The 15,032-nt window shown below is 42.3% G+C and overlaps 2 protein-coding genes across 6 annotated transcripts in view; one reads left to right on the top strand and one right to left on the bottom strand.

Moving 5' to 3' along the window:
* Positions 1 to 4,858: 4,858 nt before the first annotated feature.
* On the bottom strand, positions 4,859 to 9,079 carry SERF1B (small EDRK-rich factor 1B). The gene is made up of 3 exons (XM_024578580.3): positions 8,942 to 9,079; positions 8,039 to 8,147; positions 4,859 to 5,215 (listed from the first exon to the last, which is right to left on the bottom strand). The coding sequence occupies exons 1-3, from the start codon at positions 8,946 to 8,948 to the stop codon at positions 5,143 to 5,145; spliced, it is 189 nt and encodes a 62-aa protein (XP_024434348.1). The 5' UTR covers positions 8,949 to 9,079; the 3' UTR covers positions 4,859 to 5,142.
* A 2,854-nt stretch (positions 9,080 to 11,933) lies between these two features.
* Positions 11,934 to 15,032, top strand: part of BDP1 (BDP1 general transcription factor IIIB subunit) — a 92,804-nt gene continuing 89,705 nt past the window's right edge. For 4 of the 5 annotated variants that reach the window (XM_045186241.2, XM_045186239.2, XM_045186240.2 and 1 more), the window contains exon 1: positions 11,934 to 12,387. In XM_045186241.2, coding sequence (XP_045042176.2) covers positions 12,176 to 12,387 — 212 coding nt within the window. In that variant the 5' untranslated portion in view covers positions 11,934 to 12,175. The remainder of the gene's footprint in view (positions 12,388 to 15,032) is intronic. The other variant, XM_045186242.2, reaches the window with a different exon arrangement.

Raw genomic sequence — 15,032 nt, 5'->3', positions numbered from 1 at the left:
GGGGCACATGCCTGGGTTGCAGGCTAATCTGCCATTGGGGTGTGTGCGCGAGGCAACCAATTGATGTTTCTCTCTCTTTCTCCCTCCCTTCCCCTCTAAGAATAAATACATAAAATCTTAAAAAAAGCAAATAAAGGATATGGCTTAAAGCATAAAAAGTTCTTTGTATTCATGGCTTGTCTGTGTAGAAATTCTAGAGATAGAATTACAGAAACCAGATCCATAAAGAATCTTTGTGGTGTGATCAGGCTTGTTCATTACCCCTTTTGTTAGAATGTAACCTAAGCTATTGTAACTCTTTTGCCCTTGTGACTACCATAATATAATGTTTTGAAGACTGAAGTTAACTGAAGAAATAGAACAAAGCTCTACTTTAAATGAAGATCTGTGGCAATAGGAAGATAAAAAGTCAGGCAAAAAAATTTCATGTTTGCCTCATTCAGTGTTAGAGACACCTAGAATGGTATTTTTATTCTCTTTGCAATAACTGTGCATATTTACTTCAGAAAAGAACAAGATCTCAAACCTTAGTTTCTCCAGGTTATTTTCAAATTCATAACCATTATTAAGTTCCAAGATCTTGAAGTCTCAGAACAGACTCAGAAATGGCACCCTTACAACACAAAGAGTGAACCTAACGTAAACTATGTGTTTGTGTGATAACGACGAGGCAGTGCGGGGTCATCAACGATAACAAACGTACGACTCTGGCAGGGGATGGTCACAATGTGGGGGCTGTGCAGGGGGTGTGTGTAGTGGCAGGGGTATATGAGAAATCTCAATTTTGTTGTAAAACTAATTCTGTTCTAAAAAATGAAGTATTTTTAAAATAGGAACTTACAGCCCTGTTTGGGCAGATCAGTTGGTTAGAGCGTCATCCCGATACACCAAGCTTGCGGGTTCTATCCTGGGTCAGGATACATATAGGAATCAACCAATGAATGCATAAATAAGTAGAACAACAAATTGATGTTTTTCTCTAAGAATCTATAAATTTAAAAAAATAAAAAAATGAAAAAAGGCATTCATTCCAAAAAATATTAAAGCTGTAAGTAAAACTCTTACTGAGACCTCATTTAGTTTATGGTCATTTAGTTACTAGTCCAGGTCATTTGTATTATCTGTTGTAAATTCTTCAAGCAAACCAGTTCATTACAAAGCCAAATTAGATAAATGCATCTTAAATTTTATTATGAAGTTGATTTTGAAGAGCTACCTTATTAAAGTTTAAGGTCCTAGATTTATAGGAGATCCTATTATCTGATTACATCACCTAATTAATTAATTATATACATGCTCACTGCTGATAAAAAAATAACGTGGACTTCTGGCCAAGATGGAGGCATACACAGGATTCACCTCCTTGCACAAATATAAGAAAGATCTTAACTAATCTCAAAACAAAAAACAACTAGAACTACCAGAAAATTGAACTGTATGGAAGTCCAACAACCAAGGATTTAAAGAAGAAACATTCATGCAGATGGGTGAAGGGGTAGAGACAAGGACCTGGGGCAGAGATGTGGTGTGCAGCAGTGGCAAGGCAGTTGCAGCGGCGGGTGGAATGGGTGGTCCCACATTCACAAGTGGTGGATAAAGACCTGTAGGGACACCTGGGGAGAGAGCAGTCCCAGCCCTAGGCCAGAACATGCAGCCCAGGGTTCCAGCACCAGGGAAATAAAGCCTCATAACTTCTGGCTGTAAAAACCAGTGGGGGTTGGGGCAGCAGAAGAAACTGCCAGTCTCTCAGGAGAGTCTGTTTAAAGGGTCTCCATGGTCCTAGAATGTATGCAAACCCACCCACTCTGGGAACCACCACCAGGGCAACAGGTAGAGGGGAGCCACTCACATATGGGAAGTGAGTGAAGTGACTGGAAACGGGGCTAGTGCTGAGCAAGTGGCATTGTTCCCCTCCCATCCCTCCCCCACAGACAGTGCCACAAAACAGAAAAGTGGATTGCTCCACCCTGGTGAATACCTAAGGCTCCGCCCCTTACAATGTAGCAGGTGCACCAAGACTAGGAGTTAAGCAGCATGACCTAATACACAGAAACAAACACAGGGAGGCTGCCAAATTGAGGAGATAAGAAATAAACGACGTATCAGATGCAGAGTTCAAAACACTGATGATAAGGATGCTCAGAGAACTCATTGAGTACAGCAAATGCATAAGGGAAGAAATAAAGGCTACACTAAGTGAAATAATTAAAAATTCACAGGGAACCAACAGTGAAGGGAAGGAAGCTGGTGGCTCAAGTATTCAAAAAAAAAAGTCATCAATAAGAAGAATCTGGGACATCTCCAAAAGTGCCAACATCTGAGTCATAGGAATGCCAGAAGGAGAAGAGGAAGAGCAAGAAATTGAAAACTTACTTGAAAAAATAAAGAAAACTTCCCTAACTTGGTGAAGGAAATAGACATACAAGTCCAGGAAGCACAGAGTCCCAAACAAGTTAGACCCAAAGAGGACCACAGAAAGACACATCATAATTAAAATGCCAAAGGTTAGAGATGAAGAGACTCAAAAGCAGCAGGGGAAAGGCAGAGAGAGTTACCTACAAAGGAGTGCCCATAAGACTATCAGATGAATTCTGAAAAGAAACTTTGCAGGTGAGAAGAGACTGACAAGAAATATTCAAAGTGATGAAAAGCAAGGACCTACAACCAAGATTACTTGATCCAACAAACCTATCATTTAGAATTGAAGGGCAGATAAAGTGCATCCCAGACAAGTTAAAGCTAAAAAAGTTCATCATCACCAAGCTCTTATATGAAATGTTAAAGGGACTTATCTAAGAAAAAGATCAAAACTATGAACAGAAAAATGACAATAAATTCACAACTATTAACAACTGAATCTAAAAAACAACAACTAAGCAAACAACTAGAAGAGAAAGAGAATCATAGATATGGAGATCACATGGAGGGTTATCAGCTGGGAGGGGGAATGGGGAGAATGAGGGAAAAGGTACAGGGATTGGAAGAGAACCAAGATGGCGGCGTAGGTAGACACACTGCGCCTCCTCGCACAACCAGAACTGACAGAGAATCGAACAGCAAGGGGGACCAACACCAAGGAAACAGAAAATAATCATTCATCCAGACTGATAAACCGGACGAACGGCGGGCAGAGAAGCAGACCGCTGCGCAACCCAGGGCTCCAGCTCGGGGAAATAAAGCCTCAAACCTCTGATTGAAAGCGCCCCTGGGGGTTGGGGCGGCAGCAGGAGAGACTCCCAGCCTCACAGGAGAGGTTGTTGGAGAGACCCACAGGGGCCTAGAGTGTGCACAGGCCCACTTACTCGGGAACCAGCACCAGAGGGGCCCAGTTTGATTGTGGGTAGCGGAGTGAAAGACTGAAATCCGGAGGAGAGTGAAGCGGGCGCCATTGCTCCCTCTCGGCCCCGCCCCCACGTACAGCATCACAGCGCAGCGACCAGCATTACCCCGCCCCGGTGAACACCTAAGGCTCCGCCCCTTAAAGTAACAGACGCGCCAAGACAAACAAACAAAAAAAATGGCCCAAATGACAGAACACTTCAAAGCTCCAGAAAAAATACAACTAAGCGACGAAGAGATAGCCAACCTATCGGATGCACAGTTCAAAGCACTGGTTATCAATATGCTCACAGACTTGGTTGAATCTATTCGAAAAACAGATGAAAAAATGAAGCCTATGCTAACAGAAACAAAGGAAAATGTACAGGGAACCAATAGTGATGAGAAGGAAACTGGGACTCAAATCAATGGTATGGACCAGAAGGAAGAAACAAACATTCAACCAGAAAAGAATGAAGAAACAAGAACTTGGAAAAATGAGGAGAGGCTTAGGAACCTCCAGGACACCTTGAAACGTTCCAACATCCGAATTATAGGGGTGCCAGAAGGAGAAGAGGAAGAACAAAAAATTGAAAACTTATTTGAACAAATAATGGAGAACTTCCCCGATCTGGCAAAGGAAATAGACTTCCGGGAAGTCCAGGAAGCTCAGAGAGTCCCAAAGAAGCTGGACCCAAGGAGGAACACAACAAGACACATCATAATTACATTACCCAAGATTAAACGCAAGGACCTACGTCCAAGATTACTATATCCAGCAAAGCTATCATTTAGAATGGAAGGGAGGATAAAGTGCTTCTCAGATAAGGTCAAGTTGAAGAGGCTCATCATCACCAAGCCCTTATTATATGAAATGTTAAAGGGAGTTACCTAAGAAAAAGATCAAAAATAGGAACAGTAAAAATGACACCAAACTCACAGTTATTAACGACCACACATAAAACAAAAACGAGAGCAAACTAGGCAAACAACTAGAACATGAGGGTGGTCAATAAGGGAGTGGGAGGGGGAGAGGGGGGTAAAGGTACAGAGAATAAGTAGCATAGATGATAGGTGGAAAATAGACAGGGGGAGGGTAAAAATAGTGTAGGAAATGTAGAAGCCAAAGAACTTATAAGTATGACCCATGGACATGAACTATGGGGGGGGAATGTGGGAGGGAGGGGGGTGGGCAGGATGGAGTGGAGTGGGGGGGAAATGGGACAACTGTAATAGCATAATCAATAAATATATTTAAAAAAAAAAAAAAAAAAAAAAAAAAAAAAAAAAAAAAGAAAAGGTACAGGGATTAAGGATCATAAATGGTAGGTACAAAATAGACAGTATAGAACAGTATAGGGAATATAGAAGCCGAAGAACCTTTAGAGGTATGACCCATGGACATGAATTAAGGAGGGGTATTGCTGGAGGGAACAGGGGTACCGGGCGGAAGAGCGCAAAGGGGAAAAAAAATGAGAACTGTAATAGCATAACCAATAAAATATACTTAAAAAAATAATGGTCACCAATATGTCACATGCATGGTTAGTGTTTGATTTTATTTTGATTTAATCTTTATTGTATTTTTTTCCATCACCACTTAGTCCCCTTATATCCCCCTCCCCCTGTATGGCTAGTGTTTTATTCTTTGAAGAATGGTTCTGAAACATCACACTAAGTCAGGCTGAAAGGTACAGTTTAAAATAGTTTTTATAAGGATATGTTATAACATATGTAATGACGTTCACTCTACAAAATCTTGATCATAGAGCTTATGATACACCTAGTCGGCAATAGCACCCAGGTTTTCCAAATTGTCAGTCATCATTTTTCTCTTGTCTGCATCGACTTCTTCTCATTAGCTGCTTTCTGCTTTTGTTGCATGATCTCAGAGTCCCTATAATAGGAGAAATGGCTATAAGTTGTCACAGAATAGCTGATTATGTTCTCCCTTGTTTTCTATATATCACCTATTCAGGATATTACAAGACAATTTAAAAGAAGATGTAAACATTCATGTCTTTCCATTTTCGTGGGTGGAGACAGAATGAGAAGGCAAAGAATGGAGAGGCTTGGAAGTCAGATCTTATTTTGAATACCATCCTCTCCTATTATGACCTTGGGCAAATAACCTCAAAGCCTTTCAAAAGTAGAGCAATACATATCAGGGTTGTTCCGAGGAACAGCTATGAATATATATATATAAAAGCACCTGACGTTCGCTAAGAGCTATATATAGAAATAATAGTAATTATTCTTTGTTGTCAACACAGTTAATTCACTCTTTTTCCTGGGAAAAAAGGGGCATTTAAGAAGTCTCCTAGAGCTCTGGCCGGGTAGCTCAGTTCGTGTCGTCCTGCTAGTCAAGGTTGTGGATTTGAACCCTGGTCAAGGCACATACAAGAAGCAACCAATGAATGAGTAAGTAAGTGGAACAACAAATTGGTGTTTCCCTCCCTCCCTGTCTCTAAAATCAATTTAAAAAAGAAAAGAAAAGAAAAGAGGAAGTCTCCTGGATATCCTAACTGGTACCTAGGATTAGAACATAGATGTTATGAAGCAATAGTTTCTTATAAGCCGAAAAGCTTAATAGCTAGTGATTAAAAAAGGATTACACTGAAGAAAAGCAGGGCTTTCAGGGCATTTTCTTAACCCTTTGAGTGTCTGACTGAACTCCACTGCCATATTAAGTATGAACTACAACCAGACTATCTGGGTACTCTATTGGCTCTAGATTAACATTTCAGACACAATATTTTTTTAAAAAGGAAAAAAATTAAAGGCTTAGAGCTAAATGATTTGTCCCAAATCGCATAAAAACCAAGCTTTGTCCAATTCCAAAGCCCAGGCTCTTTTCGATCTTGTTATTTCATAGATTAAGTATTATATTTTAATTCACGGTAAGTAGTTCTGTTCCTGGCATAAGACACTTCTGCAAAGCTGATAGCAAAAAACAAGGACTGAGAAGACAGGGAAAAAAAGACAGCTACAGAGAGATGTGGTATCAGAGAATAGTGATAGTTTTCTGTTTGAATCCAAGCTTTGCTGGGTTTGCCGTATGACCTTAGTATTGTTACTGAATTCAGAGTCTCAGTTTCCTGTTCTATGCATTGAGCCCAATATCACTTTTCAAGGCCTCGATGGTTAGAGATACTACCAATAGACCACCCAGCACAGAGCTTTGTAAGACATGGGAATTCATTAAACAGTGGCTATTACTGAGCCAGGCTAGACGAGGTTCTCCAATAAAAATACTATTTCAGTGTCACTGATCTGTACCACTTTTACTTTTAATGTGAGTAAACACAACTGCAAGGCAACACTTATTTTAATAAACGTCATAGAAAAAAGCACGAATGACAATTAAAGGCTTCAATCTCATTAAACAATAATTCTTAATTCTAGCTGTATATCAGAATCAGCTGGGAAGGTTTTTTTTGAAATTAGGTTTAACTAAGGCATAATAACATTTATCTAGAGCACTTTTCGTATTTAATTTTTTTTAATTCTCACCTGAGGACATGCCCACTGACCCTAGAGAGAGGGGAAGGGAGCGAGAGAAACATCGATGCAAGAGAGAAACATCCATTAGCTTCCTCTTGTACGTGCCCCAACAGGACTGAAGTTGCAACTTAGGCATGTGCCCTGACTGGGAATTGAACCCAAGACCTCTTGGTGTACGGGACGATGCTATAACCAACAGAGCCACACTGGCCAGAGCTAGAGTACCTTTTAATGCCTAACCTCAGACCAGTTACCTGGTAAATCAGGACTGGGTGTAGGACACAATAGACTGGGCAGGCTTCAGTTTTCTGGGTGGTTCTAACGTGCAGCCAAGCTTGAAGACGACAGAGAAGCCACACTAAAGCATGTGCAGTCAATTATTCACGTGACCTCCACATTCCACATGGATAACAACATTTGACTTTAGAATAACGTTCAACTTTGATTAACTGTTTTAGAAACATGAATGTATTTTTTTTTTTACTTAAGCTCAGTCTCACAGTATTCCTATAGCAGTTTTGTATAATTTGTCATACATAGTCATATATCAAGGCTATTCATTTATATTTTGTCCAACCCAATGAATCTTCCAAAGTCAATATAGCTACACATATTTACTTTCTTTGTCTCCTTCCAAACAGTTATCACTATAATTGAGACACCTGTCATCTACACTAGTTTGGACAGAATGCCTGCTTTGAAAATGTTGCAGCGGTCAGAGGGGAGTAGGGAGGGGGATAATGGTGGAAAGAAGGGGAAGGGACTAGTCAAAGAACATGTGTGAATGACCCATGGATATGGCCAACACTGTGGGGATTGACAGTGGGAGTGGGGTGTGGGCTGGGCGGGGGAGGGCAAAGGGGGAAAAATTGGGGCAACTGTAATAGAATAACAATAAAAAAATATTGTATCCCTGGCACCTAACAGTGGACATATGGAAGACGTTCAATTGCTTTGCTAAATGAAGTTCTTATGGTTGTGGTGGAGTTACATGAGGTTCTCTGCAAAACAAGTAATAGCTTGAGAGCTTTAAATTCTTCATCCATGGGTTGGGAAAACTACCTCATATAGTTTTAGTATGCCTGGCACACAATAAATATTCAACTGTTGCCCCCTTTGCAGGTTAGACCTGGTTCTACCAAGAATTTAAAAAAAGGCTTTCCATTCTCCACAACGAAAACTTCAGTGACTTGAGAATTCTATTAGTATCACTGACCTTTGTTTTCTCTGAGATGTAGTCAAGCTATCCTCTTTTCTTTTTCCCTTGCTAATTTCCTGGGATTTCTTCATGTTTTTCTGGCGGGCAATTTCTCGCTGATTTCCACCTACAAAGAGAAACGGTCATACTATTTGGCATCTCCAAAATTGGTAATTCCATTATAAGGCTCATATTTAAGTGCATCTGAAGTGCATTTGCTTTTTAACAGGTAAGTCAGCAGACTACTGCACTGACTGGTGTTCCCAGATCTGACCACAAGGAGGAAGCTTAAAGGTACATACTTAAGGTCTTAAAAGTATTATCATTCCAATCAAGGTGTTCACTGGCTCTAAATACGAGATCTCTTAAACCGGGCATTTCATTCCAATAGTCTGTATATACGAGCCAGTATTCCAAAATAAGTTCTGGCTTTTGCAGGGTGTGGATGGAGAGAGAAAGATACGCAGAGATCACACTTCGTACAAGTTGGCCCCCCACAAGCCAACTGTTAAGCAGGCAAATGGAGATGCTTGTGAAACATTACCTGCGAGGGCCAAACAAAAGAACTAGGGAGGAGATTCAGTCGGAGCTCAGTTTTTATTAGGCCTTATGATTTTAAGTAACAGCTATAGACCACCTCCAAACCAGGACCCCTCCCGGGGCTGCGGACTCCACACACCTCACCTTTGGGGAGGTGTTCATTGCCGTGTAAAGTCGCGCACCTCAGGGTAGGCACTCTTTCAGGCTGGAGCGAAGGGAAGCGTCCCTCTCTCTGCTGAGTGAAGACCGGGTCCCCGCCCTGTCTGACCCAAGGGGATTCATCAGCCAGCCCCCGCCTCCCCGCCAATCCGCGCCTCGGTGATCCATTAGCTTCCTAGCCCGGCGCTCCCCGCCGCTCCCCCATCTCGTCGGCACACTCACGGGCCATGCGGACCAGCGGACCGAGCCTTGGAAGACAGCAACTCAGAAAAGCAACAGCCTCCTCGCTGGCTCAGTGGACGTCCTCACTGATGGATCTGGGAGATTGAGCCAGTGCCCGCCCTCCGCTGGACCACGCCTCTGCCGGGTCCACCGCCCCGCCCATCGAGGCCACACCACAGCACCGGAGCGACTGGCCAGCCCCTGCGCGTGCGCGGTGGGGCGGGGCGGCGCTGACCTGGCCTGGGGCTGCAGCTCTGGGCACCTACCCGCACCCCGGCATCTTCTGCATTGCAAGTTGGGCAGAGTCCCGAAAACAGGTCTTGCGTCTGAGAGAGGGATAGACCTGTGTGGATTTTCCCCACCGTGTACCTGGCACTGAGACTTGACCAGCTCCCATTTTTGGGAAACGACAAAAATGACAATAAATGCTATAACGTGTAACTTGCCGACAAAGAACGTTAGCTTTCCTCATTCATCCTCTTGCAGCGCGTGAAGAGGAGGAATGAGACAGAGCAGATTGAGATTAACTGCGAAAGGCAGTGTTTGGCCCTTACTTAATTTCCTTCCTTATTCTCGCACCAACCCTGCAAGGTAGGCAGGCTTCATTGTTCTCAGTTTTCTCAAGAGGAGACTGAGACTCAGACCAGAAGTTACTAACCTAACAGTTGTAGGGACTGGTAGAAGTGAGGTTCAAATTTAAGACAGACTCTAAACTCTGTCCATTTCCCATTTTATCCCAGTGCCTTTGTCACGGTCGACGGTACTTCAGGAGTTTTAAGTTAATGGTTTTGTGCTTGGGTTTTGTGATGGGGAGAGGATGGCAGAGATGCAGTCTTACTTCATATTTAGAGTAACGCAGAATAACCTTGGAACCCACGTAAAAGCTGTGGAGCATCTGCCATTGCTAGAAATACACATGTAAAGATGCTTGATGTTTATTTGGTTGGTACTTATTTTCTTTATCTATTCCATTAACCATTACAAACAGAAATGTTTAGAAGTATTCTGGATGCCCTAAAATTGCCCTCAATTAGCACTCGATGTGTTAGCTATTGTCATTCTTTTAATCTCTGAGAGCCTTGCTCATCACTCTCTACCTGCCTCCTCCTCAATATAGTTTACAGGACAGGTGTCTGTTTCCACTTAGCGAACCTCTTCTGGAATAAATTGAGCAGGGGACTTTTCTGGCCAGGTTCTTTATGGAGATAAAGACATCATGAACGAGGGAGGGAAGGAATTGGGATTGAAAGGTAAGTGGTAGAGTTGTTTCTGTATATGGCTTTAATTCACAGTTTCATTGAGCTTTTTCTTTGCAGCTGAAAATACGATTTTTGAGTTGTAGGGATACACATCATGTACAGCATGTGCTTGAGAAATGTTCGATGTGTCTGCCAGTAAAAACTGAGAATTTAAAAATTACTGTGTTGTCATTAAGAATTTACTCCATAAATTTGGGTGTGTAAAAAATATTTGACTTTAATAATAAAATTAAATCTGACTCTGTTCTCATCTTTTTACTAATAGAAAATTACATCTTAGTCATTATTGACTTTCATACCTGCAGAATTGTGGAGATACCCTAGATGCTTATGTGGAACAGAAGATTTGAGGAAAGGCCTTGTGTCTTCAGTTTATATTAGAATATGCTCTATAAAGCTATATGGTCCTGGCAATGGCTCCAAGATTCTTGAGACAACTCCAGCAGGGTTTTTTTTTGTTGTTGTTGTTATTGATTTCTTGAGCTTCTTCTTTCTTTAATTGATTTGAGAGAGTGAGAGGAAGGGGGGAGGGAGGGAGAGACACAGACATTGATTTGTATGCATCCTTTGGTTGCTTGTTTGTGCTTTGATAGGGGATTGAACCTGCAACCTTGGCAAGTGGGAACAATGCTCTAACCAACTGAGGTGCTTGGCCAGAGCTCTTGAGCTTCTTCAAGTGTATCTGAGGTTCTGTTGCTTCCCTAGAGTACTGGAGGGAGCCCACAGAACTCATGAAACTCCATTTTCTTTCAAGTCTTAGAGCAATCTCTTTTTTCTTCTGTGGTTTCGGCCTTGCCTTCCTACTGTCAAGCCCTTGTCGTTCTTTCTCCCTCTGGATGACCTAGTAATCTCTTCAATTAGTTCAATATTTCATTCCTTTGACATCTTGTTATTAATGTGGCAGGATGTTCTTGTAGAATAATTTTATCCTTCTGAGAAGAAAATGAGACCTTTATGTTTCCATAAGTCAGGGTATTTGTATTACAGGTTCAAAAACAGCCCCATACTCTGTAGATCTAACCCCCTCTCCACCCAATTTTCCTTTATCATAGAGGCCTTGTCTAACCATCCAACCTAAAGCAAGCCAGTCTCCTATTAATTTGTCATATTATATTTTTATAGTATTTAATACATTCTTAAATTATCTTGTTCATTTGTTGTATTTTTCCTCCCCTACCCAGAATGCCTGTTTAATGCTCTACTGCTACCTTCTCAAGTAGATTAAGAATACTCACATTAATTTACAGAGTTTAAACTGTAATCATTTTTGAATAGGACGAGCATTTACATTAAAAAGTACACAACCACATACAGTGAATGCTCTTCCTCCCACGACATCTTTCTCAGAAACCCAGTTCCTTTCCTAGGAGGTAACTATTATTAGTTGCTTCACACCTGAATTTCTAATCAATGTTCTACTCAATTTAGAATTTCTAAGTCTTGCGCATGTGCTGGAGAAAAATCCCCGCTCTACAAAACACTCTTAAAACAAAATCGGTCAGCGATTTTAATAATTCCCGTTCAAATTTGGACTGGGGGGTTGACTACCTCCCCCCTCTCTTTTCAACAACTCCTAAGGACGCCTGAAGAGGGGAGAGCACACCGTCTTGCGTCTCTATTTCTGGTTTACCGGTAACCCACTCTGTAGTTTGACAGTTACCATGGCTCCGGGCGCTGTGCGTCTTACGTCATGCCGCAGCGCTTGGTGATGACGCAATTAGTTTAGGCTCCGTCTGAGGGCTGGGAGCAAGGTGTAGGGGGAAATTTAGCTGTTACTGTAGCAGGGTCATGAAGAAGAGGCGGCGGCGGGAGGCGGCAGGAGGCGGCGGGGCCGTGAATCTGCTGTAGCTGCCCGCTGGGCTGGTTTGTGCCTTTGTGGGAGGGGCGTAGTTCTTAAACCCCTCTCCGGGGAGCGGCCGGGGCTCGGGGCAAAGAGCGGCCGTAGGGCCGCCTCCCCGGGCCCCGTGGCTCCGCCATGTTCCGCAGGGCACGCCTTAGCGTGAAGCCAAATGTCAGGCCTGGTGTGGGCGCTAGGTCCTCCACCACCCCCAATCCCCAGCGTGGACAAGCGGCTCCCAGGCCGTCGGAACCTGCAGCGGCCTGTGACCCAAAGCCAGCGGAGCCCACAGATGTGCCCCTGGTGGATTTCGAGGGAGCGGAGCCCCAAGAAGAGGCTCCCAGGAGCAGGTAAGTGCTTGAAGAGGGGAGCATTTTCATCTCCTCCGCCTCTCCGGGTCTGTCAGCTGGAAGCTGGGCAGTTGTGCTTCACCGTAGGAGTAGCTCTCTCGCTTGCTCTAAATCTTACAGTTGAGGCCGGATGTTACACGTTATCGGGGAGAGGATCAGGTCTTCACGTGGTCGTGGGAGGAATCCAGGGGTAACAATCTTGAAGTGAATAATATCCACGTGTCTTATTAGTCATTAGAGAATTTAGGTTAGCGTAGTTTTCAGTCTTCTGTAGTACTTTGCGGGGATGGTACATTACATCTGAAAAACATTTTTATTTAAAAAAATGTTACTGGTTGATTTTTAGAGAGGGAGAGAGAAGGTAGAGGGAGAGAGAGAGGAAGGAAGAGAGACACATCGATTTGTTGTTCCACTAATCCGTTCATTCATTGGTTGTTTCTTGTATGTGCCCTGACCAGAAATCCAACAGCAACCTTGGTGTGTCGGGTTGATACTCTGACCAACTGAGGTAGCCCGCCAGGGCCCATTTATTTTTAAGTAAAAACCAGTGTTATTTTAGCTCTGCAGATTTATGTTAGTGGAAGGAAGGTCTGGTGGTACCTGCTTGGATTTGAGGGTGTGCCCCTTTAACATGGTGACCATGCTTTCTGAATGGAAAAGCATGTGTCATGTTCTGTATTTGGATTCAGGATTCTTCTCCTTGAATCGAACAACTTAGTAGACTTTGCCTAGGCAGAATTTACTCATTTGTAAAATGCGATACTATTTCATTACTACTATTACTGTTATATTAATACTGTTACTTGCTTTGAGAGTTATTGCGGAGATTAGAGGTAACTGTCAGTCCCCACACTGTTGTCCATGCCTGTGGGTCATTCACACGTGTTCTTTGTGTAGTCCCTTCCCCTTCTTTCCTCCATTATCCCCTGTTCCCCACCCCTCTGGTCACTGTCAGTCTGTTCCATGTTTTCATGCCTCTAGTTCTATTTTGCTTGTTAGTGTATTTTGTTCATTAGAATCCTCATATAGGTGAGATCATATGGTATTTGTCTTTTCATCGGTTGGCTTATTTCACTTAGCATGATATTTTCCAATTCATCCATGCTGTCACGAAAGGTAGGAATTCTTTCTTTCTGCTGTGTAGTATTCCATTGCGTAAATGTAGCCCAGTTTGTCGATCAGCTCATTTACTGATGGGCACTTAGGCTGTTTCCAGCACTTGGCTTTTGTAAAAATGCTGCTATGAAAGTTGGGGTGCATGGGTTCTTTTGAATTGGTGATACAGCATTCTTAGGTTATATTCCCAGCAGTGGAATTGCTGGGTCAAAAGGCTGTTCCATCTTTAGTTTTTTCAGGAAATTCCATACTGTTTTCCACAGGAGCTGTGCCAGTCTGCACTCCCTCCAAGAGTGTACTAGGGTTCCCTTTTCTCCATAGTCTCTCTAGTACTTGCTGTTTATTGATTTATTGATGATGACCATTCTGACTGGTGTGAGGTGATATCTAAGTGTGGTTTTAATTTGCATCACTGTGATGGCTAGTGATGTTGAGCATCTTTTCATACGCCTAGAGGGCTCTCCTAGGGCCCTTGTATGTCCTTGGAGAAATGTATATTCAGGTCCTTTGCCCATTTTTTAATTGGACTTTGTCTTCCAGGTGTTGAGTTGGATGAGTTCTTTATATATTTGGAGATCAACTTTATCCAATGTATCACTGGCAAATTTGCTCTCCCATTTGGTCAGTTCCCTTTTCATTTTGATGATGGTTTCTTTAGCTGTGCAGAAGCTTTTTAATTTGATGTAGTCCCATTTGTTTATTTTTTTCCTGAATTTCCTTTGCCCTAGGAGATATATTGCTATATTGCTGTATGGTATATCTGAAATTTTCCTGTCTATGTTTTCCTCAAGGACTTTTATGGTATCACAATTTATATTTAACATTTTTATCCGTTATGAGTTTATTCTGGCGTATGGTGTAAGTTGGTGGTCTAGTTTCATTTTTTTGCATGTACTAGTTCAGTTTTCCCAACACCATTTATTGAAGAGGCTATTTTTACTCCATTGTATGCTTATGCTTCCCTTGTCAAATATTAATTGACCATAGAGACATGGCTTGTTTCTGGGCTCTTTTTCCAGAGGTATATGTTCTGTACTTGTGCATTCAACATAATTGGGTGGAATGCATATGGTGCATGTATCACATTATAATGGTTGAGATAAGAATTTAAATTGGAGACTGTTTGGAAAGGTTATATTACAGGTTTAGGCATTTTCCACTTTTATGTATAACTGTAACATATGAAAAAAGTAGCATATTAACTTTGTAACATTAAAAAGCTTTTAATTATTGACTTATACCCCCTCTCCCCTTCTTTTTTAATTTTTAATTCTTATTTTTGATTTTTAGAGGGAGGGGAAGGGAGGGAGAAGGGGAGGGAGAGAAACATCTATGTGAGAGAAGCATCGATTGGCTGCCTTCTGTACACAAGCCTCTACTGGAGACCAAACTGGCAACCCAGACATGTGCCCTGACCTGGAATTGAACCGCCAACCTTTCATTTTGTAGGATGATGCCCAATCCACTGAGCCACACCGGCTGGGGCCCCCCTCTCTTCTTGACTTACCTTGCTTTCAGGCCATTCCTGA

The sequence above is a fragment of the Desmodus rotundus genome, chromosome 1, assembly GCF_022682495.2.
Source record: "Desmodus rotundus isolate HL8 chromosome 1, HLdesRot8A.1, whole genome shotgun sequence".
Taxonomy (NCBI): domain Eukaryota; kingdom Metazoa; phylum Chordata; class Mammalia; order Chiroptera; family Phyllostomidae; genus Desmodus; species Desmodus rotundus.
Note: the sequence above shows the minus strand (reverse complement) of the source record. Positions and strands in the feature narration are given on the sequence as shown.